This window comes from Martes martes (assembly GCF_963455335.1).
Source record: "Martes martes genome assembly, chromosome: 8".
In the NCBI taxonomy this organism is placed as follows: domain Eukaryota; kingdom Metazoa; phylum Chordata; class Mammalia; order Carnivora; family Mustelidae; genus Martes; species Martes martes.
In genome coordinates this window covers 67,648,515-67,673,979 of record NC_137895.1, presented here as the reverse complement: position 1 = coordinate 67,673,979, position 25,465 = coordinate 67,648,515, and the positions used below count along the sequence as shown (strand labels likewise).

At 37.5% G+C, this 25,465-nt stretch overlaps 1 protein-coding gene across 1 annotated transcript in view; it reads right to left on the bottom strand.

Annotated features, from left to right (window-relative positions):
• ITPR2 (inositol 1,4,5-trisphosphate receptor type 2) overlaps positions 1-25,465 on the bottom strand; it is a 485,801-nt gene that overhangs the window by 129,540 nt on the left and 330,796 nt on the right. The window contains exons 40-45 of the mRNA XM_080811707.1: positions 25,280-25,463; positions 24,109-24,365; positions 20,767-20,967; positions 18,158-18,268; positions 13,916-14,011; positions 11,599-11,721 (exon numbers count right to left, since the gene is read on the bottom strand). Of these exons, the coding sequence (XP_080667833.1) occupies positions 11,599-11,721; positions 13,916-14,011; positions 18,158-18,268; positions 20,767-20,967; positions 24,109-24,365; positions 25,280-25,463 (972 nt within the window). The remainder of the gene's footprint in view (positions 1-11,598; positions 11,722-13,915; positions 14,012-18,157; positions 18,269-20,766; positions 20,968-24,108; positions 24,366-25,279; positions 25,464-25,465) is intronic.

Here is a 25,465-nt window from a genome sequence, read left to right as displayed (position 1 = left end):
GAGGAATAGGAACCAATGAAAGAAATTGAGAAGAGGCCAATAAGGAAGAAGAAAGTCCGAGAGACCGTGTGATGTGAAGTCTGAGGGAAGGAAGTAGTTCCAGAAGAAGGGAGTGACTGACTGTGTCAAATGTTAGTGACAGGTCAAATATGATGAGGAATGGGAATAATCAGATTTAGCAAGAGAGCAGTCACTGGTGACCTCCCTGGGAGCTGTTTTGGTGTCGTGCTAAGGATGAAAGTCCGGCAGGGATGAATTCAAGAGAGAATAGAAAAAGAAGAGTTGGAAACTGCAATTGTGTATCATCTTTTGAGAAGTTCTGGTATAAAAGGGAGCCGAGTTATGGTCCAGTGGACTAGGGGGTTTTAAAGAAACAGATTTGCATGCTTGAATACGGAGCAAATGACGGAATGATCGCATATAGCCTCTTCCCCTGACTCTCTTCTCCCTTGTCTCTGTCATAAGCTCACTTTCCTAGGCCCACTCTTAACCCGAGACCCCAGAGCACCCCAGACATACATCTTCCACAGGGCTTGGTACACTGTGACTGTTTTTCTGAGTCCCTGTAATAAATGGTAAATTTCGTGAAGGTAGAGACTCGATCTCATTTCCACACCTTCATCTTCATGTTGGTGGCACAAACGTGCCTCTGGAATAGCTGCCCTCAGAAGGAGAAAATAAAGTGATCACAAGGAAGGAGCCATCCCCATGAGAATGAAAACTCATCCAGGGGAGGGGTTTGGGTGTGTTGCTCAGTACTTGAGCCCCAGCACTGGGAGTAGAGCGTGGCTCTCATAGGTAACCAATAAATATATTTTGAATAAAGAATGAATTAAGAATGAGTTTAGCTGGGGAAAGTCACGAGAGTAATTCTAATGAGTCTTTCTAAACATTTAGGGAGCACTTTCTAGGCACCAGGCTTTGTACAGATGCTGGAAGCATGAGCAGAAATGTTTGTTGAGAAAATTTTCAACCTTTACATTATGTTAAAATTTTAATTGAAAATCTGCTTACCTTTTTTACCACAGAGACTGCATGGCAACAGGATACAACAAGGCTGTTGTTGTTGTTGGTTTTTTTTAAATCTGGTGTCTAATAGGCAATTTTTATTTCTAAATTATATTAGTGAGGAAGGCCTACTAGTCTTGACTTGTTACAACACCATTAATTAATATTACCTCATAAGGGTTTCCTCAATAAATTCCTCTTCAAATTAAGTACAAAGAAATTTTGTGCTTCACTAATAATCAATATGAGTGGGCTTTTTTTTTTTTCATTATAGATGAATCATGAAGCTAGTACTTTTTTTTTTTTTTTGCCTTGGTTGCCAAGAAACACAGAATAATTAATGTTCAACGTAACATTAGTTAATAACCATCTATTTTATTAACTCAAACTGCTTTGTGAAGGCAACACAGAAAAATATCTTTTGGTGGGGGGAAAAGAGTTGATCCTGGGTTTCTTACTTCTTTTAGAAAAGAAAATTTGCAGTTATGCTAAGTTTTCAGGCAAAGTTCCTTTAGTTGCCTGTATCTCTCTACGTATCTGTTGTCAAGATTAACAGCAGTTTTTTGTTTGTTTGTTTTGTTTTTTCACATAGCTGGGCCATTAAGTTTATTTTCTAAGATTTTAGAAAGATAATCTCTTGATATTAAGAAAGTTTTTTTCAACTAAGTTCACATATTGGCAAGTTTCTACATTATCCAAGTTTCCCCAGGAAGTGACCTTACATACCCATTTTCACAATGACTACCATACTCCTCACACTTCGTATTTATCTATAGTTGCTTTTGATTATAACTCAGAAATACTGAACACTATTCACCCCCCGAGGACTGAAAAACAGCTCTGTGCATTTTTTTTCAATCTGGTGTATTGTGCAGAGCTGTTTAGAAAACATTGTCTACCCTGCTATCCCCTCCCTTCCATGGATCCCTTTTAGAATTAAGTACTGACAAAAAGATGATCATTAGTGAACAGTACAGATATTAGTAGTCTTGCACATAATTTTTCACTCTGAGTCCTACGGATGAGCAGTAAGAATATTAGCCGAGACCCTTAGCATACTTCGATTCCTTTTCCTTCTAAGGCTTTTGATCTTGAATTCTAACAGTCTAATTTTACAAGTGCATTTCTTACTCAACCTCAAATTCCTTTCATAAGTAGGTAAGGTATACATAAATACAAAAATATCCAGTAGCTGGTTAGTGTCTCATTATTTAAAACATAACCTAATCTAGTAAAGGAGCCATCATGGTCCAACTACTCTAGGGTCCATAAAAGTCTCTGAAAGTTTACTCTGAAAGCACAGTTGATGGATACCCCTCATATTTTTGTAGATGAGGAAGCTGAAGTCAGAGATTGAGTGACGTCATTGGCTCATGGAGAAAACACAGGGTGCAAGGGTGAATAACAGCTAAGCCGTTTGCACAATATTCTAGCCAACATGTTACTGAGCTACAAGTGCTTCTGGGAGCTGAAAAACCCAGCTGTGTTTTCTACTTTCTGCACTACAAGCAATAATAAAGATGAAGTAATTGTAAGTTAGTTAAAACCCTTCAAAGATATTAAAGATGGAAGTTATGTATCCAATTACAAACCCATCCTTCTGTTTCTACAAATAAAGTAAATGAAGCAATGCTGATTACTATATATTAGCATAAGAAAATAGAAGCCCCAAAGAGGTGAGTAGCGAAGTCTCTAAGGAAAACATTTTAAGTAGTCTGAGTAATATATACACTTCATACCACTTCAGTATAAATTAAAATTTAGCTATTTAGAGTATGTATATGCATATCCTTTAAAATGAACATAGCTCAAGCAATCGCAGCTATGAGATTAAATTCTTAAGGAAAAGAAAATGGATGAATGAGGACTATCAGGACATCAAGCAAATTCCATCAGCACAGCATAACAAAAGGACTCCTCGTCCTTAAAACGCAATGGCTATTCCTCCTCCTGAAAGGAAAGAAAGAGATACCGGCTTCCACTGGGGACAGGGTAACAACCCAAATGTCTAAAATATGTTAGGAAATACAATGTATTTTTCTGTATGGAAAAAAAAATATGTAGAAGCCTCCCTGCCTGATATCTCTAGTTCTCCTAATAGACTTTTAATTCAGTGGATAAAGTTGAAATCAGAGCCGACATAAGGAGGAGCCAAAGACACAGCAAAGGCCTTCTAAGTTGCTAGAATTCAGATTGATGCTCTAACAATTATGTCACTCAGAAATAAATATATATCTACCAAACATGAAATGTTAAGCAGAAAAATAATTGCTTCCACTAAACTTGGCTTCATGATCTTTATACCAAACTAACAATTACAGAGTCCAATTTCAATCCATTTCCTGGATTGCATTTTTTATTGCTCCCATTAACCATGAATTTGAGCGGTCATATAAATGGCAGTCATCCAAAGATTCTTTGTTGCTTGGTGAAAGATATGTAGGTGCCCATTAGAGGATTTAAATCTATTATGTCAAGTATTTTTTCCCCAAGATATTCTTCTTTGTGGAAAGTTTCCTTTTTTTTTTTTTTTAAATGAGGCCTCGTGGGTGCTCAAATTTGGACAATCCACTATTAATTAAGTAGCCAAGACCTACACACATGAAACGAAGAACAATTCTAGGATGTTATACAGCATAAACTGTTGTGAAAGTATGTATGCAGTTTTGGGTGAACATAACAGATGTAAGAATTCGATACAAAGAAGAGATCATTGGTTGGAATTCATCTAAGAAATGGGGTAAGTCGGTCTCATTTTGGATCTTAGAAAAATGAAGGAAGTACTAACAGGAGTTTTAAGAAAAGGAGGAGATATTTTATTAGTTCAGAGGTGGCATCATGAACAAAAGTAAAAAAAAGTGCCTGGGATGAGGGAGATAGTACAGGACTCTATGTAGGATTTGCTGACATGATTGGTAAAGTATGCTCTACAAAACTAAAAAGCCCACAGGAGTTGAATGAGATCCTTGACTGCCAGCATGCTAGTAGCAGTTTGGTAGGACGCTCTTAATCTTACCCAGTACCTGTATTACATGAAAATAATACCAGCCTGCATGCATTTTCACAGGAAATTATTCCCCAGACTCTTCTTGAGTGTCTACTATATGCTAAAGTACATAGTTGGCATAGGACCAGAAAAACAAATTGTGTCTGTGCACATAGAATTTACACTCCAGTGGAAAAAATTATCATTAATTTTGAGCATGATGATAACAAGAAATTATCTGTATTCAGCTTTTTTGTTATAATACTGAAATTAAAAATACTCAAGTTTTAGAGTATGTCATATGCTAGTCATTCATTTCTTCATTTTTCATTCACTTATTTCATTCAAGCAACATTTATTAGAGGTCTTCACAGTTATCAAAGATGTTGACTTAATATAAATTATTATAGGGGCGCCTGGGTGGCTCGGTGGGTTAAAGCCTCTGCCTTCGGCTCAGGTCATGATCCCAGGGTCCTAGGATCGAGCCCCACATCGGGCTCTCTGCTCAGCGGGGAGCCTGCCTCCCCCCTCCCCCTGCCTGCCTCTCTGCCTACCTGTGTCTGTCAAATAAATAAATAAAATCTTAAAAAATATATATATATATAAATTATTATAATTCATTTCATATAAAGACATCAGCAGATACCACACAAGAACCCTATCAATATTCTCAAAAGAAGTTCCTTTCTCTAAAACACTGATGGTGCATTTGGCAGAAGTTGTTGCGTCTGATGGAATGTTCTCCCCGCCCCTCCTTCTATCCTTCGAGATTGAGTTCAAGTGTCACCGCTTCCAAGAATCCTCTCCTGACTCCTAGGAACATGCATCTCATGCATACCTCTATTTTAACAAAAGCCTATTATTATGAGCTTCGGGATAGCATCTTTATTCATCTTTCCATTTTAGCAACTGAAACAATGCCTAATGTAAGAGGTGCTCAATAAATGTTCTTGAATGACTATCTTATAATAAATGAGCCTCAGGTGCATTTATATGATTATTACAATATTCGAGTGTTAACGGCCAGTTGAAGGTCTAGCTACACAGGTCTTTTGTTCCTCTAAACATGCCAAGTTCATTGCCACTTTCGAGCCATTCTCCGGGATGTCCCCCATATCTCTCCATTTCATACTCCCGGCATTTGCTTGCTCACTTAGAGTGAGCCTCAATTTCAGCTCCTCAGAGAAATTCCTCCGGATCAGCAGTCTACACTAGCACTCCATAACTGCCTTTCCTCACACCCTATTCTCCCTCACTGCACGGCTTGTAACACTCTCTGCTGTCTTTCTGGTCTGTCTACTCATCATTGCTTGGGGTCAGAATGTAAATTCCCTGAGAGTTGATCTCCCATTATTCTTCACTGCTGTACTCCTAATATCCAGCCCAGAGCCTGGCATCTAGCAGGCACTCAAAAGATCCATGGAATTGAATGAAGAATCAATGAGAAATTTGGATCCTCTATTCTATAAGTGGCAAACTATGGATCATGGGCAACATTCCACTTGCTGGTGAGTTTTGCTTGGACTGCTCAGTGTTTTTAAAAATACCAAATGAACTGTCAACATTTAAAAATTAAGAGAGTTTACATTTTTAAAAAATTTCAGAATTCAGGTTTCTTTTGAAATATTGAAAGAAGCAGAAATCTTGGGTCTATAATCTGAATTGGAAAGTTAGCAGATGTGAGTAAAGGCTGCCTGCTTTGGTAGAGGATCACCAGACTGTCCCAGGTTCACCTGCTCCCCCAATGCTCACCCACGTGCCCAGTCTGACCCTGAAGATGGTCTGGATTTGGCCCTGACGTCTTCTGCTAAAGCTCTCTCTGTGACCCATGCTCTGTATCACATTCATGTGACTTCTATAAACCCTGCCCTTATAAACTCCTCTTATTACTAAATCTGGGGCTATACCCTCAGAGATAACTTAGCCTCAGGAATTGCTTTTTTATTATTTCTGCATTATGACATGGGAAGATTATATAGTCAAATACTTAACTGAATTCATTATACACCAGAAGGAAATCTAAGTGAGTGTTTAAGAGATCTCAACGGGGCAGAAGAAACCTATCATTAAAACATTAAGAAGCTATTAATCAGGAAGAAGTAGATATAGCTACTATGACTAAGATTTGTTACTGTTAATTAAAATTCACAAACACAAAATGAACCCTGTCAGAAGAATGGAGAAACACATTTTCAATTCACAAAAAAAAGAGAAACACTAAATAACATGAAAAGAGGTTCTATTTGGGGGTGTCTGCGTGGTTCAGTCAGTTGAGCAGCTGAGCACTGGTTTCAGCCCAGGTCATGATTTCATGGGTTGTGAGATCAAGCCCCATGTTGGGTTCTGCCTCAGTGGGGAGTCTGCTTGAGATTCTCTCCCTTTGCCCCTTCCTCCACTCTCTCACGCACGCTCTCTCTCAAAAAAAAAAAAAAAAAAAAAAGAGTCCATTTTATTGGTAATCCAAAAGGTGTGAATTAAAATGAGATCCCCGGGGTGCCTGGGTGGCTCAGTGGGTTGGAGCCTTTGCCTTCAGCTCAGGTCATGATTCTGGGGTCCTGGGATCGAGCCCCACATCAGGCTCTCTGCTCAGCAGGAAGCCTGCTTCCTCCCCTCTCTCTGCCTGCCTCTCTGCCTGCTTGTGATCTCTGTCTGTCAAATAAATAAATAAAATCTTAAAAAAAAATAAAATGAGATCCCCTTTCAACTATAATTCATTGATTCATTTAACAAATGGTGGTGAAGTGGTCACTATGCTCCACACACTGTAAGTTTGGCAGAGTTTTTTTTAAATGATAGTAATTTAGGATTCAGTAAGATTAGTACCATCACACATTGTGGAATTTTATGATAACAAGTTTATGATATGCATCAAACCATAAAATAGTTACTACCCTGTGACCTAGTAATTAAACTTCTTGGAATTTATCCTAGGGAAGTAATCAGTGTAGCAGACAAAGATTAATATATAAGGATGCTAATCATAGCATAATTTATAATATCAAAAACATTAGAAACCTAATGTCCAACAATAGGAGTGATTAAATAAATTATGGCACATTCAAATGACGAATGATTATGCAGACAGTAAAATTATGTTTTCAAAGACCACTTAGTGACATAGGGAAATGCTCATGAAAATATTTAAAAACTGTATTTTAAAAATAATTTCATACAGCCAGTTAAAGTGATCCATCCTTTCTTGCCTTATGAGCCAGGGGTTAGGGTCATTTTTGCTTTCCAAAGCCTTGCTCATTAATACTTTTCTCCATATACATCTTAATTCTGGTAGGTATTGAAATAAAAGGTCCTACATGTTCACTGAAGCCTTATTCACAACAGTCAAGATATGGAAACAATCCAAGTGTCCATCAAGGGATGATGCATAAAGAAGATGTGGTGTGTATATATAAACACATAATATGGAATATTACTTAGCCATGAGAAAGAAGGAACTCCTGCTGTTTGCAACAACTTGGATGGACCTTGAGGTCCATTACACTAAGTGAAATAAGTCAGAGAAAGAGAAATACCATATGATCTTTTATATGTGGAATCTAAAAATGTGGAAGCCAGAGAAACAGAGAGTAGAATGATGGTTACTAGGGGGCTGAAGGCTGGGAGAAATGGGGAGATGTTGGTTAAAGGGTATATGCTTCCAGTTATAAGAGTAACAAATTCTGGGGATCTAAGGTGCAGCATGGTGACTATAGCAAATACTCCTGTAATCATATAGTGAATGTTGCCAAGAGAGTGTATCTTAAATGTTCTCACCAAAAAGGAAATAATGAAGCGATGGGATGAAGCTAATGGTGGTTAATCATTTTGCAACATATAAATATGTCAAATCAACACATTATACACCTTAAATTTACTCGATGTTATGTGTTAATTATATCTCAATAAAGCTAAGGGGGGATAAAGTTTTTCGGATGGAAAAACAGAAACTGCTACATGGGGCCAGAAAAACAATATAGTTTAATACATGTTAAATATGTACAAAGTACTGAAGAATGTCCTAGATTGCAGGCAGTGACTAGTCTACGGAAAGGCAGGAATAAAGAGGAGAAGGAACAGTAGGAAGGCAAAATATAAAAGAAGAAGCCCACAGCAGAAAGACAAGGCAGAGATATGGCAGGAGAACATGTGGATGGCAGAAAATAAAAAAGGACCCATAGCTGAATTTTCAGGAAATGTTCTGCATGCACCATAGTAGTAGAACTTAAGAAATTCCCTTTTTGATGTATTTATAGTTTTATGTAGATCAGACAAGACACTTACAAGAAAGAAGCATTATTTGTTTCTTGTAACACCGACCACAGGAAGGGCTAAAAAGGATGTCACGGTAGAAAAAGCAGAACTACCTCACTACCATGAAAAGAATAACAACAAAAATTGAAAGTCTGAGTGCACCAAAATAAACTGTCTGTACAAAAGATGATTATAGTAAAACAAGGAGGAAGTTGAACCTTGGTTTTGGAATTACTGAACTGTACAAAGGCAGAAACCAATCTGCATGGTCATCAGCATTCAGGGGACAAATAATTCCATACCCACAGTGAAAGCAGCAAAAGCGAGGCTCAACCAAACCCCTGGAGCACAGCTACCTGGCTTCTCCTGAAAGCAAAGCACACGACCCCTCCTCTTTGGTGTGGTCGCTGCGTGGACAACAGATTCATAAGGTACTCAGCAACCACGGCTGGCCTCCCAAGAAACCAATATAACACGCCAGCCTAGAGAACCCCAAAGGAGTCACTTGTGGAAAGATGAAAAAAGCACAGTGGGCTCTCTTCTCTGAGTGAAAACTGAATTTTTCTCTCTCTCGCTCTCTCACACACACACACACAATGGTGGGAGGAGTCACCCAAGAGAATACCTTAAAAAGTAAGAAGGTAACAATGTTCTGTGTCACTCTAAGAAAATAGCAGACAGTTGCTTAACTCTACACAGTTACATATACTGTTTTATATATTCTGCCACTCCTATCCCGTTTTTTAGTTCCTCAAAGAACGCACACTTACTCTCATTTCATATTTACTCTTACAATTGAATCACAAGGCTTAGAGTGTTCAGCAATTCAGAAGTTCCTTCTTCCCTAGACTCAGTCTGGCTTTACTCATGTATCTCTGTGTTGTACTGTCCCAGCTCTACAAACTACTGCTTTTTCAACGTTTTGGTTTTGCAAAATTAAGAAACCTCTATATAGAGGTTTCTCTCCATTCAAGCCATTTCCCCATCTGCGATTTTATCTCTTTGTTTCGGTAAATTGTATCCCATTACTCCTTTTTTTACTACTGAATTCCCACTCCTTAGAAACTCCACCATTTTCTTTGAATCTAATCTCTTCTTTCCAAGCACTGTCATAAACTTAAACCCATCAAGATCATTTACCCCTTATGCCATCTGCATTTTTAACTTCATATTTTCATATTTTATATCATTTTCATATTTTCTATCATTATCCTTCATTCTATGACAGCTCTTGCATTCTTTATACTCGTTCTCCATTCTTCTTCACATCCTCCATAGCCTGTTTTTAAAATCTGTACTCTCTACTCTTATACTTTGTCTGCTTGAAAATGAACTGACCTAGAAAAGTCTTTTCTTGACCTTGACATTTTTACTGTTCCGCACATTATACGGGTAATCTGAGATGGCATTTTTAAACCTCCTCTTCACGGATGGGGGTGATTGGTTCAAACATCTGCCACTCTTCTGGTTCCAAGGCTGACTTAGCCGGGCTGGTTGTTCATTTCCCACTGCAAGTCTGTCAGGTCAGGACTTGTCTGTGTAGCCACTCACTCATGCAAGAGGGGACACTTCTCCAGACAGAGTGAGACCAGGTTTCAGTCAAGAAAACATGGGCGGCTGAATTCCCCTACTTCCTTCCTCTCAAATTTTCACTGCTCACTCTGGCCCACTCTTCCTTGTTGTTTTCCTTCCACAACACTACAGCTTCTGAAATAGCTCCTTGCCCAGGCACATGCTGGGCAACCACATTTTTCTCTTCCTCCTAGTAGCCAATTTGATTTTCGTTTTCAGCCAGTGACTTTTTTCTTTCCACTCACGTTCAATCTTTAGTCATTCCTTGTCTAGCGTGACTCAATTCCTGTCACCTGAATTTCTCTTTCTCTCTAAAATGACAGCTTTGGGATGCCTGGGTGGCTCAGTTGGTTAAGTGTCTGTCTTTGGCTCAGGTCATGATCCCAGAGTCCTGGAATCGAGCTGCATGTCGGGCTCTCTGCTCAGTGGGGAGTCTGCTTTTCCCTCTCCTTCTGATGGCTGCTCCCCCTGCTTGTGTTCTCTCACTCTCTCTCAAATAAACAAATCTTTTTAAAAAATAAAATTAAAATGACACCTTTTCTACCTCCTAAACCTCTGTGTTCTTCCTTTAACTTGCCCTTCATTCTGGCTTTCAGTTCCTCAACACCTAAAATTCTCTTTTGTCTTTCTAGCTATAACCCATCTGCCCTTATCTGTGTCTAGTCTATATATGCATTTTGCCATACAATGAGAGGCCCCAAAATCTTCACAGTGATCGAACTGTATTAAAAGAATCAGAGCAGCTTCTTTTGTTAATATATTTTAAAATCCGACTCCTTCCCAGAATCTTTTGTGAGGACTACACTTGAGTTTATATACTTTATACAGCTCTACAGAGAAGGGGAAGAAGTGTCTGAAAAGCAACTTTTTGACACCTTTAAACAGACACAGTGCTGTATATTTCCTTTATATCTCAATAAAACTGGAAAAATTTAAAAAAGTGAGAATAAATCAATGTACTTTATATGTATCAGTGTTTGTTCAATTAACTGGTAAGCTGTATGGGGAAGAAGAAAGAGAGAGAGGTAGACCATGCGAGAAGATGACTAGAAAGGCAGGTTGGGGAAGGTCTACAGAGTTAGGACTGTATCCCATAAAAAAGAGGGAGTTGCTATAGACAAAATCAAATTGGTACTGTACATTTAAAATGTTTAACTTCTAAGCAAATCTGCATTAGATGATACAAATTTAAAGTTGATCTTCATGACAATAAAATTAAATTCTTCAAACAACATTTATCAAGTGCCTGTTTTCATAAAGAACTATAGAAAAGAAATGGGTCCTCCAAAGGAATTTTAAAATTTAGCCTCATCTTTGTTAGAAGTCTAGTGGAAACCAGTTAGAGGCTGCCACTTCTGACTTCTGTAGGAAACATGCCAACCTCTAACTCAAAGAGGCCATAAGGCATAGCCAAGGTTTGTCCTGATTAGACCAAATGTACCCCCTTATTTCACACTCTATCTTTTCAGTTGGCCTCTCCTCCTCTCTCCTTGAAGCTTCCATTTTTTGTCATGGTTTGTCTGTTTCTCAGGCTCTGACCTGGCATTGTCTCTGTCTCCTGGTCCAGTAGTTTTTGGTGGCAAGTATCATTTTCTTATGGATCAACACTTGGCATAGCTCTGGGAACACAATTGGGCATTCTGGGAACGTTTCCCTCTCCTTGGCCCAGAGCAAGGGGGCAGTTACTGAATAAATGATGGGACCAGAACTTGAAAATATAACAAGTCATGACACAAAACACAATTGATAAGATTAGCAATAATATAAGATATAAAATGTGATACCTGATGGGCCAGGATATAGATATTGTGTCCAACATCTTTTGGGGAAACACCATCATCTCCGCCCTCATCCTCCCCATGGTCACATTCCAGTCCTTGGTTATAGGCATTCTTCATCACATCCACCTATCAAAAAAACAAATAGGAACAAGGCTTGAAATGCCACAAACAATAGGCATTTTACATTGTTTATGAGGTATAATGAAAGACTGGAACACTTCCTAAGACTTGAAAAGTATAAAAGAACTATAAATGAAAATGACCTTGGAAACCATCTTTATTTAAATGAATGTGAAAGTATTTTCCTACAATATTTTCTACTTCCTTGAAAAATATTTCTTTGATGTGTAAATGTTGACAATGCCAAATTTCCCATGAATTAGGAGACTCCAGAACCCTGATAACCATCCATTATATACTCAGCGCCCACTGGGTAACAGGGACAAGTGAAGCTGGACATTGTCCACTGTACTGAGGACCCAACAGTGGGTATAACACAGTATGTACCCTCCACTTGGTATAAAACAATATGCACCCTCCTCTAGGAGCTCACTGTCCAGTGAGAGAGCACATCAAGAGGTGAATGAAAAAGTCCTACAGCAGCACTAAGTGTGAGACACTAAGTGAAAACAGAGCAGGGGCATGAACTCAGGCAAGAGACTGACAGTGAGTCACATGAGATAAAGGTGTAGGCAGAGGAGAGAGTATTTTCAAAGGCTCTTGTACAGTGCTGTTGTTGAATGAACACATAACTCATTGCCCCATTCAACCATAAGAGTAGAGAATATCTTGCTTCTCTTAGCCCCCTGCCTTACAGATATGAGACTCTCTGTAAATATATGTTAAATAAAATTGCATCTTACATTTATCTTTATCAACCCTCCTCAACACCATTCCTTACTCTTAAAGAGAGAGCAAAAGAGTGCCTTCAATACGATCTCCCTGTAGAACCAACAGCAGTGCTCCTAAGACTGGGACTTAGTCATGCGACTGTCAAGAGATATGGGTTTGAGAATGTTTGCAATGTTTTTAAAACCCAGTGCTTTCAAGGCAAAAAAAAAAAAAAAAAAGAGAGAGAGAGAGAGAGACAGAGACAGAGACAAACCAAGAAACAGACTCTTAACTATAGAGACCAAACTGATGGTTACCAGAAGGGAGGTGGGTAGGGGGATGGGGTGAAACAGGTGATGGGGATGAAGAAGTGCTCTTGTGACAAGTCCTGGGTAATAGATATATGGGATTGTTGAATTCTATATTGTGCACCTGAGAATAATATAACACTGTATTTTAATTATACTGGAATTAAAATTAAAGAAAAAGAAACTCAATGCTTTTTTTTTTATTATTTGTTAGAGAGAGAGAGTGAGCGAGCACAGGCAGACAGAGTGGTAGGCAGAGGCAGAGGGAGAAGCAGGCTCCCTGCGGAGCAAGGAGCCCGATGTGGGACTCGATCCCAGGATGTTGGGATCATAACCTGAGCTGAAGGCAGCAACTTAACCAACTGAGCCACCCAGGCGTCCCGAAACTCAATGCTTTTAAAGCATGCTGATATTACTTCCTAATTTCCATGTAACTGGGGAGGAAAATACAACTTCTACAATAAGAAGACACACTAATGATCTCTGTGGAATCCCCATCAAGTCTTCATATAGTTTCCTTTAGGCCAAGGATGGTGCAACATTTCACTGATAGAAACAAGTTCAAAAGGAATTGGTCTTATTTTTATTGTACAGAAAGAGGTATAAATAAAATTTTTGAGGAGTACAAACATTTTTTAGACACTTTTCTCCTATATTCCAATACACAAACTAAAGCAAACTTATTTTTTTTTCTGGCAAAAAAAGAATTTTCACAAAGTTTAACAGACTGTGACAATCTGATTAGGAAAAGTGCTTAGAGAGGATAAAACCAATGAAGTAAGGACCCAAATCACACAGGCTTTTGCCATGATGGGGCCTCCTGAGTCACCAGCAAAGGTAAGCTGTGATGTGCCATTATGCCCCGGTGAGGCAGTGGAAGCCACTAGAAAAAGTCACCTTTTCTCTGACATGCATACTGCAAATTCATCCCTTCTAGGATGAACATTATGAATACAGTTTCAAAAGTTTTCTTGGGGCGCCTGGGTGGCTCAGTGGGTTAAGCCTCTGCCTTCGGCTCAGGTCGTGATCTCGGGGTCCTGGGATCGAGTTCCGCATCGGGCTCTCTGCTTGGCAGGGAGCCTGCTCCACCCCCCCCACCTGCCTCTCTGCCTACTTGTGATCTCTCTTTCTCTCTGTCAAATAAATAAATAAAATATTAAAAAAAAAAAAAGTTTTCTTACCAGTTCCCTGGGTCTCATGTTAAAAAGAATTCTTTCCGCATTCTCGCTGTCATGTCTGCTTTCCATAATGGCCAGCAAAAGCTTAGAGGCATTGTTCTAGAGATACAGATTGAGTTAATGCACATGGAAAGCCTATTTCATGGATTAACTATCCCTGTTTGTTTTAATTGACATTACCAGGACAATTTAAAAAAAAAAAAAACAAACACAACTTTAAACTGCTAATTTCATTTGGCTAATTCACATTTTAATATAGAAGGTTTTACTTCATTGTCAACACAAAATAAAAATAATGAGTCATGAGAGCTGTATTCCAAAGAATATTTTAAATATTGGTGAAAGGCTGTTTTCAATACAAAATCAAAACCTTACATATAATGCATTAAAATACGCTATTTTCCATCACCATTTTCTAAATAGACATTGCCTTGATGCCGTTTTAACAAGATGGTAAGGCGAACCAGTATCAATGATGTACTTTACAGAAATGGTATATAATTTAAAGAACTTAGCACAATTGTTTTTTGTGTAAAACATGAATATGTATTAGCATATCAAAATTTTTAATAAATATGAGCAATAATTACTGAGTATTAATCTATAAAATTTTAAATTCATGAGTTAGAAGTAAAAATAAAAATTTACTGGTAATAATTTACTGGTCTTACTCTTCAGCAGTAATATGCAACATGTTTACCAACTGTGTTGTAGAAGAACAATATTTTCTTTTGTTTAATAGAGGCTAAAAATAGTCTGTGTTGTCTTTGGTGTTTCCAGTTCTTTTATAAGCACATATTCTCAAACATTTAACCTGTAGATACCATTAATATTTCTGATATAGTTGATTTATAATCCAAATAATTATACAAAGTCTTATGACACAAAGCACAATATCCTCAACATTTGGAAAGATGTTTCTTTACATTGTTTTCAATAGCACTGCCCCAGAATCGTGGCAAACTGTGAAATGATAAAAAGTACCTGGGACATATTTCTATGGTGTTTTTGCAATATTTATTTAGATAAAAATCTCAAGTGCCACACACGATCTTTGATAGGAGCACAAGAAAAGTAATGTTAAATGGCTTTAAGATGTTTCTCAGTGACTCAAAATTAGCATCTTGTAGGATAAAAACTTGAACTGAATCAGCTATCTGATATATGTAGACATTCATCACAAAAATTGTGTTAAGTTTGTACAAATTAACTTTACTGAGTAGCTTAATACCAAATTCTATCCAACTATTTTGTTCTTTTAGGACTGCAGCCTAAAGACTATCTTTAAAACTAATATTAGAAGCAATGATGTCTGGTGATGATGGTAACAATGTCATAGACTCATCCTGAAAAAAAAATTAGTATTTTGTAAGGGAAGTGGCATTATTTTTTTCTGGTTCATTTTCAATTTTTGCAGATTTGCATCAATCCTAAAATCCATTTTTGTAATGTAGCATCCTATACAAACAACATACCTAAAATAACAAGGCTCCACGATTAGTGGAAAACTTAAATCCTCAGAGTAATCTGAACTGACCCCACAGAATTCAAAGCTCAAACCCTGGCAACACGAACAGTATTCTCTAATGAATCTCACTTAGCAGGCCCAATACATAATAGCTGAAAAATACATCCAATTTTAGAATACCAGTGGCGATACAATTTTTTTCCAACCAATCTTTTTACACTATCTTCAAAGAATAGAAATCTTGTAAATGACCTCAAATCTGAATCAAATTGAAAGTACAAGAGCCTATATACACTAAGAAATCAAATGTGTGCGTCGGTGTTAACAGAAGATTTTCTTCCAAAGGAAGCCAGAGACCTTTAAAAAAAAAATACCTATTTACAAATTCAAAACTTTGCAGTCACAGGTCAGTCATGAAATGTAAATTAAAAGTTAAAGAACAAGACATATGCATGAAAAAATGCATAAGCCTTCACAGTAAATGAGTACGCAAAGTTAAGTATACTTAAAAATTTAAATGAAAGTATAAATGATTAAGCAATTAAATTTAAGAATGAACGATACAAAATAAACCTTAATTTAGCATTTTTTAATATGACTTACTCTTTGATGTTATAGAGATTTTATAATTAAAAGCATTTTACCCATGGAAGCCCCCTAAAATCTGGCAATATATATTATTCTGTTTTATAAACATTGTTCTCATATTGGTCATTATGTACAGAGCTTCATAGATTGTTGGGAAAGGCACACATGCCTTGTTCTTTAGGTAGAAGACTATATTTTAAATATTTCAAGTCAAATCCATTTATCTGGTATGTTATATACACCTTGCTTTAGTCAACGTCATATTTCAAAAACATATACATAAATAGTGGTTAGTAACAAATGAAATTTTAAATAGTCCTTTTTCAAAAAAGCATTTTCATTAAATAGCTAAAAATATCTACATACTCTCAAGTAATACCCCATCATTTAGTTTTTTACATATGTTTGGATTTGTAAATAATCTGTATGCCTAAACTTGGTTTTATTTTTTTTAATACTTTGTTTTAAATGGATGAATCACAGGGCACCTGGGTGGCTCACTCAGTCTGCTAAGCGTCTGACTCTTGGGTTCGGCTCAGGTCATAATCTTAAGGTTGTGGGATCAAGCCCTGCGCCCCACTCTGCACTCAATAGCAAGTCTGCTTGTGAGTCTCTTCTTCTCCCTCAGCCCCTCCCCCTTTCAAATCAATCAATCAATCACTCAGTATTTTTCTCCATTAAGTTATACCAATTAAAAATGAGATTTAAAGGTATAGTCTTTAGGCCAATAAAGGATTTAAAGAGCCAAAGGCCAAGGCTTCTATGTGTTGTTTCTTTATGAATTGTGATTAAAGATAAATTTAAGGGGAAATAAACATTTTTCTAGTAACTCAGCTGAAGCTGTCTGTCACATAGGCTGAGGCTGGCTTCACTAATAAAAACAAGATGCTGATAGGGAAAAGGACACAAATTCAATCGACATAAGGATCACCTTAGTTCTATTCTATGAACAGAAAGACCCAAGGCTTATACGCATTGCCAATGAAAACAGTGAAAAAATAAAAATTCACCTTGTCTATGAAAAGAAACATTTGCTTATTAGGAGCCCCTAGCACAATCTTCACGTAAGAGGGACATATGTGCATTCCATTACATATCTAAATCTACATTTAGGAATAAGATTATAAAAATATCATTTCTATTCTCTCTGGCCATAAATTTACTGGTACAAAATTTAATTAAACTGCATTTGCTAGGGGCCCCTGGGTGGTTCAGTCAGTTAAGTGCCCAATTCATGCTTTTGGCTCAGTTCATGACCTCAGGGCCCTGAGACTGAGCCCCCACAGAGGCTCCATGCTCAGTGCAGAGTTTACTTAAGATTCTCTCTCTGTGTCCCTCTGCACCCCCACCCCCACTCATGCATGTGCACTCTCTCTCTCTCAAAAAAAAAAAAAATTTGCTCTGATACTGGATGGACCTATCTTTACAGAAAAATTATATTTAACCATTTTTTTTACCTCTTTAACACTAAACACAGTAATGTGGTCTTTAATAATTCATCTGTATTGAATATCATGCCTTTGAGTTTGGGATTTATTTATATAGCTTCTTGTGTATATTCATTTGTCTATTTCCATTTAAAGAAAAAGTTGCAGAAATTTTTTTAAATGTCATTTTCTTCCTAGGCTCTGATAAATGGAACTACTGGGAAGTATGCGCACAGCTTAAGTTAAAGCAGCTTCTCAAAGGGAGTGTAAACACCGCTTATAGTATTTGACCAAAAAACATAATTCTGATGTAAAAGAAAACGGCTTTTTGAGAGAAGAGAGCCATGACACTAAAATGTAGCCCTTCTTTTACATGGTCTAATTCATTGTGACTTGCTAGATAGGATTCTGTCGTCTAGATGAATTAAAAATATATGGCATAATGAATGTTTAACACCTTTTTTCTTCTGTATAATAAGAAGTATAAAATAAAAACAAAGAGAAGTAGTGAAACAAAGTGGCTACTTAAAAGAACTTTCAGTAAAGTACCCTTGACTGATATTACCTCAAAGCTTATTGGACCTTTATTAGGGGTTTAGTACACATTGTACTTTCACACTCCCTTTCTGTCAATTCATTAGCTGAACAGATGATAATACCTGGGTTTTTACAAGAGCTACTAGAGGATTCAGAGTCAATTCTGAAACGAAGTTTTATATAGAAAATGTCACCCCCCCCATCCAAATAGTGGATTTACTCTACCTTTAGTTGGAGCACCAGATCCATTCGATATTTACCCAGAGGGTTTATGTCATTTAGAATCAAAGCAATGATGATATCAATCCCATTCGATTCATGAGTAGCAATACATGTCTGGAAAACAAAATGTTTACCGAACAATGTTTTACTTAACAACATAAATGCACTAGACATCATCTGACATAAAAGAACAGTCACCTTAGTGACTTTTAAAACAGAATTAAGATTTAACTTTGAGACTAAGTCAAGGGTTTAAATTTTACTTATTCTTTCATACCAAATCTTTTAATTGATTAGTATTGATTAAATGGCTTTGAATGCAGAACACTGAAAGAGACAATGTGTGTAAATAGAGATCTTTTAAAATGAACCATTTTTTATAGAATTTCAAAGAACTTCAAAACTGAAGTTAAATACTCTTTCAGACAACAAATTCTAATATGCCCTCCAATAGAAGAGTTAGTGTCTTAAATTGAGAATTTTAAGATCTAATCTCTCCTGGCTAAGAGAATATTCCCCTTTAGGAAAGGAGTGTCCATGGGGTATGTTTGAGGTATGTCAATGTCATTGGCACTGATAGGGCTTATCAGTTTAGCTGCTACTTAATATTGAGTGAGTTGCACATGATGCCACTGCACCTCTGGGGGCAGCGGACAAGGAAGACAGAAGCCTTCCATTGTTTTGGGGACATCTGTCTGGTATGGTGGTGGAAGACGAGTTCTGCAGAGTCCTTCAACCTGAGTGATTTATAGAAGGACCTGACTTGGGGAAAGTTTATAAAACATCCTGAGAGATAAGCAGTATTTTGAAGGCTAGGTTCTATTGTGTTGGGTCCTGAACTTAATTCAATGGATAGAACTTGAATATCAGAAACCTGTGGGTTGGAATTTGTGGAACCACACATTACAATGCAGTAGCCAGTATCAACGGGTCCAAAAATGGAAACCCAGGTGAGTTAAAAGAGAAAGAGTAAACTCAATGTAATTCTGAAATAACTGTTATCTTTCAGAATGGGCTTCATTTTTCCCTTTGCACAAAGAATTTTTTACTCCCCTGACACAAAGGAAAGGTGTCTTCCATCCATCTTCCACATTTCCTGAGGTTCTTCTGATTATTAAGATACTTGCTAGACTTAGAGGGAATCAATTTGCAGATCATTTCTGGAATTTTCTGGTAACCGTTTTTCTCCCACATATTTTCAGAAGTTGGGGTTCAAATTAACTATATTTTTAGAGTATGAGGGATTCATGTTTATTATCATTATTTATTACTATTTTGTTATTTTATTATTAGGTTTTTACTTTTAGAGCTTAGCTTAGTAAATTAATTTCAAAACTCAATTTCATCTTTTTATAAGACCAAAAGTGGGGAATATGTGCTTAATAATATAGATATACATGTTTTTTCCAACAACAAAACCAAGTTTCCAAATTTGTATATTTTTCCTCAACTTTCAACAGTTAAGTTTCTTTGTATCATTACCCTAGGAGACTGCAATATAATCCAGGAAAACCTAGGACAGAATCTGTTACCTCCTTTACTGGGTAACATGCACATTACAGAGGGGGAAAAGTATCCTCACGACAAATTCTTTATATCAGTTAATGCTGAATTTTTATTCTACATCCCTAGTCATGCATATGTGTGTACACCTGTTTATACAGGTGTGTGTGCATATTTCATAATTTGCAATAGAAAAGCAGCCTGTTCCCCCCCACCACACACACACACACTTCTTTTCTATGTTATGCACTGATGTTCGGTCTCAATGGCTTCTTTAAGATTTATACCCAGAGATGTTTACCACTTGAAAACTCTTTCTTCCAGGCTGAATCCATGCTTGCAATGATAGCCCCGTAACACTTAAGTGTTTGTGAAGAGTCAATTAATAAACTCTTGGGTGACTACCCTCTCTTGACTAGCTCAAGTGTCTTGTCTTCTATACCCTCAAGTGTCCTGTCTTCTATGTCCTTGATGTCTAAGAAAATGGAATCAGGCAAACCTTCTGGAAGAGAGGTGAAATTTTACCCTTGAAAACGTAATGTAGTCAAAAGAGCACTCTATTTAGACCCAATCAAAAGTTCTGAGTTTTAAGTATGGCTCTATAATATACTGATTCTCTCACTCCAAGGCCATGGAACATCACTTGATCTCTGGGTCAGAACCTATCCATCCACACAATGGGAGCAATAAGACCTATTTTGTAATGTTCATAGGTTTACTGCAAGTCTAAAGGAGACTAATATATAGGACACACCACAATGGAGTGGTAGAAGCCAAAAGGAGTGTGTTTCACAAATTCTGAGAAAGAGTCACTAAAGATGAAAACTGAGCAACGGTGAAGAAACACATTTCACTCTTTTCGGTAGGTCTGATTTGTATCTGGAACATTTTCATGGGAATTTTCTTTTACGATGAAATTAAATAAAAATAGGGCATAGTATTTACCAGTCTAGAATTCAGTCTTTGTATGTTTCGTGAGAAGAGTAAAAATATCTGGCAAAGCAAGAAAGATCTTTTACATGTAGACAAAGCTTGGCTCCTTCACCAGTTTGATCCTTTTGCTAATTAGTCATGAATACTTCTGCGTGAAGAACTGCTTTCACGGTTACCTGATTTTCATGGCATGGGCCCTGGCAATATTCCGTCAAGCTCTCCAGAGTCTGGTTGACCAGCACTACATTCTTCTCATTGATGTAGAGACCCAACAGGCCCAGGCCACCCGTGGTACTTCCACAGATGCAGTCCAAAAACTGAAGGGTCTCACAGACGAGGTTATAATTTGTTTTGTTGTTTTGATTCCTCAAGAAGTTCTGAAAGCAAAAGAAAATATACCTGAGGAGTTAAAAGAAATCACTGTGCTAATTGCTTTCAGCTCTCTCACTATGTGTGTTTTTCTGACTCAAAAATATCCCCGAGGCAATGTGGAATGGAATTGCTCTTTATAAGAAAGTGTTCACATTTATTAAATTTCCCTTAGGTTTAAGAAAAAAGCTTCCAGTTTTTTCCTCAAGAATCTAAATTTATCAGTATAGTCCATAACAATGTCATTACCTCCAAACTATATGGAGAAGGCAAAAAATAAATAATAGGAAAAGGAGAAGAAAACAAGAAGCTAGAAAGAAGTTCATCAGGGAGAGAAGCAATTTTCAAGTAAATGATCCCTCATAACCAGTACCACTTCAAACAATAAATGATACAACCATTGCAGAGGGCAACTTAGAAGCTCCTATTAAAATATTCAGTTAACATACAGTTCTGCTTCCTAAGTTATTATATATATATATATATATGTGTATATATATATACATATATATATAAAACATCTCTCTATATATATATGATGCACACACATGACTACAAAAAGGTTTACTGCACACTTCTTATAATAGCAAAAACTGGAAACCATATCTACCTATCATAATGTGACCTATTTAACAAATAACAGTATATCTAAACATTAGAATATTGCAAAGCTATAAAAATGTGGTAATTCAGTATGTACTGATATAAACAAAATCCAGTAATAAGGTGTATTACTAAATGGAAAGGAACATTACATAATCTGAGGAACATTACATAATCTGAGTTTTTAAAAAGAATTTATGTTTACAGATTAATATGTTTCTATGTGCATAAAAGTCCCTGGAAGGAAGTATAATCTGTTAAGAGTAATTTCTTTGGATGAGTAAATCTAGTGAAAGGTAATCAGAGAGGGGAAACATTTATTTTTATCTATTACTTATTTTTATTAATTTAATTTATTACTTAATTTACTTATTTGAATTTATTTCCATCACTTACTTTTTTTTTAGGTTTTTTGTGTGATTTTTTTTCCAATTTTTTTTTAAGATTTTATTTATTTATTTGACAAAGAGAGAGAGAGAGAGCACAAGCAGGGGGAGGGGGAGAGGGAGAAGCCAGGACTCAATCCCAGGATGCTGGGATCATGACCTGAGCCAAAGGCAGATGCTAAACTGACTGAGCCACCCAAGTGCCCTCCAATTTTTTATTATGGCAAAATACACATAAAATGTACCTTCTCAAACATCTTTAAGTGTACCACTCAGTGGTATTACATAAATTCGTAATGTTGAACTACCATCACCATCATCCAATTCTAGAACTCTTCATCTTGTAAAACTAAAACTCTATACCAATTAACAACTCCTCATTCTTCCCTCCCTCTCCCCCTGGCAACCACTACTCTACTTTCTGTCTCTCTCTCATTTTGACTACTCTAAGTGTGTCATACAAATAGAATCACACAGTATTTGTCTTTTTGTGACTAACTCATTTCACTTGAGGCATAATGTCTCATGGGTCATCCATGTTGTAGCACATGGCATAATTTCCTTCCTTTGTGAGGCTGAATAATATTCCATTGTATGCATATACCACATTTTGAAGATCCATTTGTCAATGGACACTGGGTTCCTTCTACATAATAGCTATTGTGAATAATTCTACTACCTAGTCTATTAAAACAAAGGTATTTTAAAGATTTCATTTTATTTATTTGAGAGGGAGAGGAGGAGAGCAAACAAGTGGGGGGTAGTAGCAGAGGGGGACGGGGAGAGAGGGGGGAAAGAATCTCAAGCAGACTCCCCACTGAGTGTGGAGCCCGATGTGGGGCTCCATCTCACAACCCTGAGATCACAACCCCAGCTGAAACCAAGAGTTGGCTGCTTAACTCGGTCACCTGAGAGCCTCAAAACTATTTTATAGGAGCATTTCCCAAATTGTTTGATCCCACAATCCTATTAGAAAAATATTTGATCAGATACTATCTACCTATCTCCTACGTGGACAGACCACATGGACCAGGATGAGCAGGTAGGTGCATCTCCAGTGTCCTCCTTCCGGAAGTAACACTTCTGGCCTTTGCCTGCCACAGCTCTGTAGCAGTCCTCTCCACATTGTGGTGGGGTAGCCCACAAAACTCATAGTTTCTACCATTCATGAAGTCCTGAGTTTCTCATGTCCTTAGAGGGCATTTAATTCCATTTGTATTAACCTACCATCTCTTACCAACTCAGAACACCTGCACTCTAGGCTCTCGCTAGAGAACACAACTTCAAACTCTGCTCTCCCTCATCCTGGATATGTGCTCTTACAGACGATTTCACCTCCCATGTCATTACACCATGGTGACGTAAGCAGCGCGCAAATAATGCAAAAAACAAAAGCCCGGAATTTCTGGGTGCCCCTCGGTCCAGCTGTTTGACAAAGAAAAATGTACCAAAGAAGATGTAAGACCGGGACTATATTCATCTACAAAGGTATCGACCTTTATTGTCCTAAACCATCCGTTTCTATATTAACTGTTTCTAATAGAGATGTAGAAATAGAGTCTGTATCTCACTCAAGGTATATGAATTGAGCTGGAAATGATGAAAGCGCCTGTAGCTATAAAACCATGAAAGGCAGGGGAGCCTGGGTGGCTAAGTTGATCAAACATCCGACTCTTGGTTTCAGCTCAGGTCATGATCTCAGGGTCTTGAGATCAAGCCCTGCATCAGGCTCTGCACTTAGCAAGAGTCCTTGAGATACTCTCTTTCTCCCTCTGCCCCTCCCCCTTTTCTCTAAAACATCAATCAATCAATCACTCAGTCTTAAAAAAAAAAAAACAAAAAACTATGAAAGGTATAGATGAGGCAAATGTGACCTTCCTCAACAAATACCAGAACACTAGGATTCAATGACCCTAACTGAGGCTAAAAAGATGGGAGTTGAGGCTGCAATGGACGATAATACACAAGCCTGATTTTTCTTCACGCATAAAGGAGTTTTCCCCACATTTTTCTTCACTTAGATGCAAATGTTTCTTCCCAACTCAGAAGAGCACTATCGGTTTTATTATCTCTCCTAAACAACATGTTAGTTTTATTTGAATGTAGTTACCTACAGTCACAGGCTGTCTTCTCAGCTTTTACACAAACTAGAACAAATACCTGCAGTTCCCGGTTGTGATTCTCACACAGCAGCTGAAGAAACCGCAGTATGGGCTGCATGATGGCGATCGCAGGGCTCATCGTGACTTCCTCGGCAGACTTTTCCTCAGCATTTCCCGCTTCCGATCCTGCACACATAATGTCTATTTCTGGATCCATTTCCCTTCGGTAGGCACAGTATGCTTTGGATGTCACCGAAGAAGCTTCTGTTAATTGCCCTTTCATTCCCTCTTTCAAAAGTAATGATGAATCTCTTACTGAAATTAAAGAGTACTCTTATTTATTTCTGAAGGAACTTCCTTTTGCTAATTAAAAAGCAAGACAACCAGTTCCCAAATTCTCTAACAATTGAATTAAAAATCATTTGACACAAGGTGCAACAATTTCCCCCCAAATAATCTGAAGTAGTAACTAAAATATGAAATTTGCTTAGGACATTAAAAAAAGGATGTTAATGCTTTGCCAATTTTAGAAGGGCTTGTGTCTTTCTGATAAATATAAAATACCAGAATTCTTGAATACAAGAAGGTGGGGAAAATATGGCAAACTTCAAAACCTTAATGTTTATATGATTTATATTTGCTTTGTCAATGACTTTTTTATTCCAAATATCAAGAATCTTTCATTAAAGTATGGTGCCGTAATTTCTATTCTTCTTTTTTTTAAGATTTTATTTATTTATTTGACAGAGAGAGAGATCACAAGTAGGTAGAGAGGCAGGCAGAGAGAGAGGAGGAAGCAGGCTCCCCACTGAGCAGAGAGCCCGATGTGGGGCTCGATCCCAGGACCCTGAGACCATGACCTGAGCCAAAGACAGAGGCTTAACCTACTGAGCCACCCAGGCGCCCTTGTAATTTCTATTCTTAAAGTTTGGACTTCACGAATGCTCCAAAGGTTTTGGGCAACTGGCTCTTTACTGTGCACTCCACAATAAAGCCAACATTTTCATGTCACTAGTTACTTTGCTCTGATAATCCCTTGAGTTTGGTCCTGCACAGCTGTTTCAACGTCAACCCCATGGCCATGATAATTTAAGAATGGAGCTCCACACATGGAACCACAGTTGGGACAGCGAAACCAAGGTAAGTGAGATGACAGAGATCAGCAAGACTTACAAGTTTTGTGCCCTTCTATTCTCTCTATTCCCCCAAGTACTCAAATATTTCTTTACCTCTCATTCGTGGACCAGATGTCATCAATTCATTGTCATCATCCCTTTTTTTATTACCTAAGTCTATGGTATTAACTGTCACTGTTGATCTTATCTCTTTCTGAGCAGCCTTCATTCGGTCATAGAGAACTTTGAAGAATTTTTCTGACTTTTTTTGTTCGTGCAACTGCTGGTAGAAGGAATACT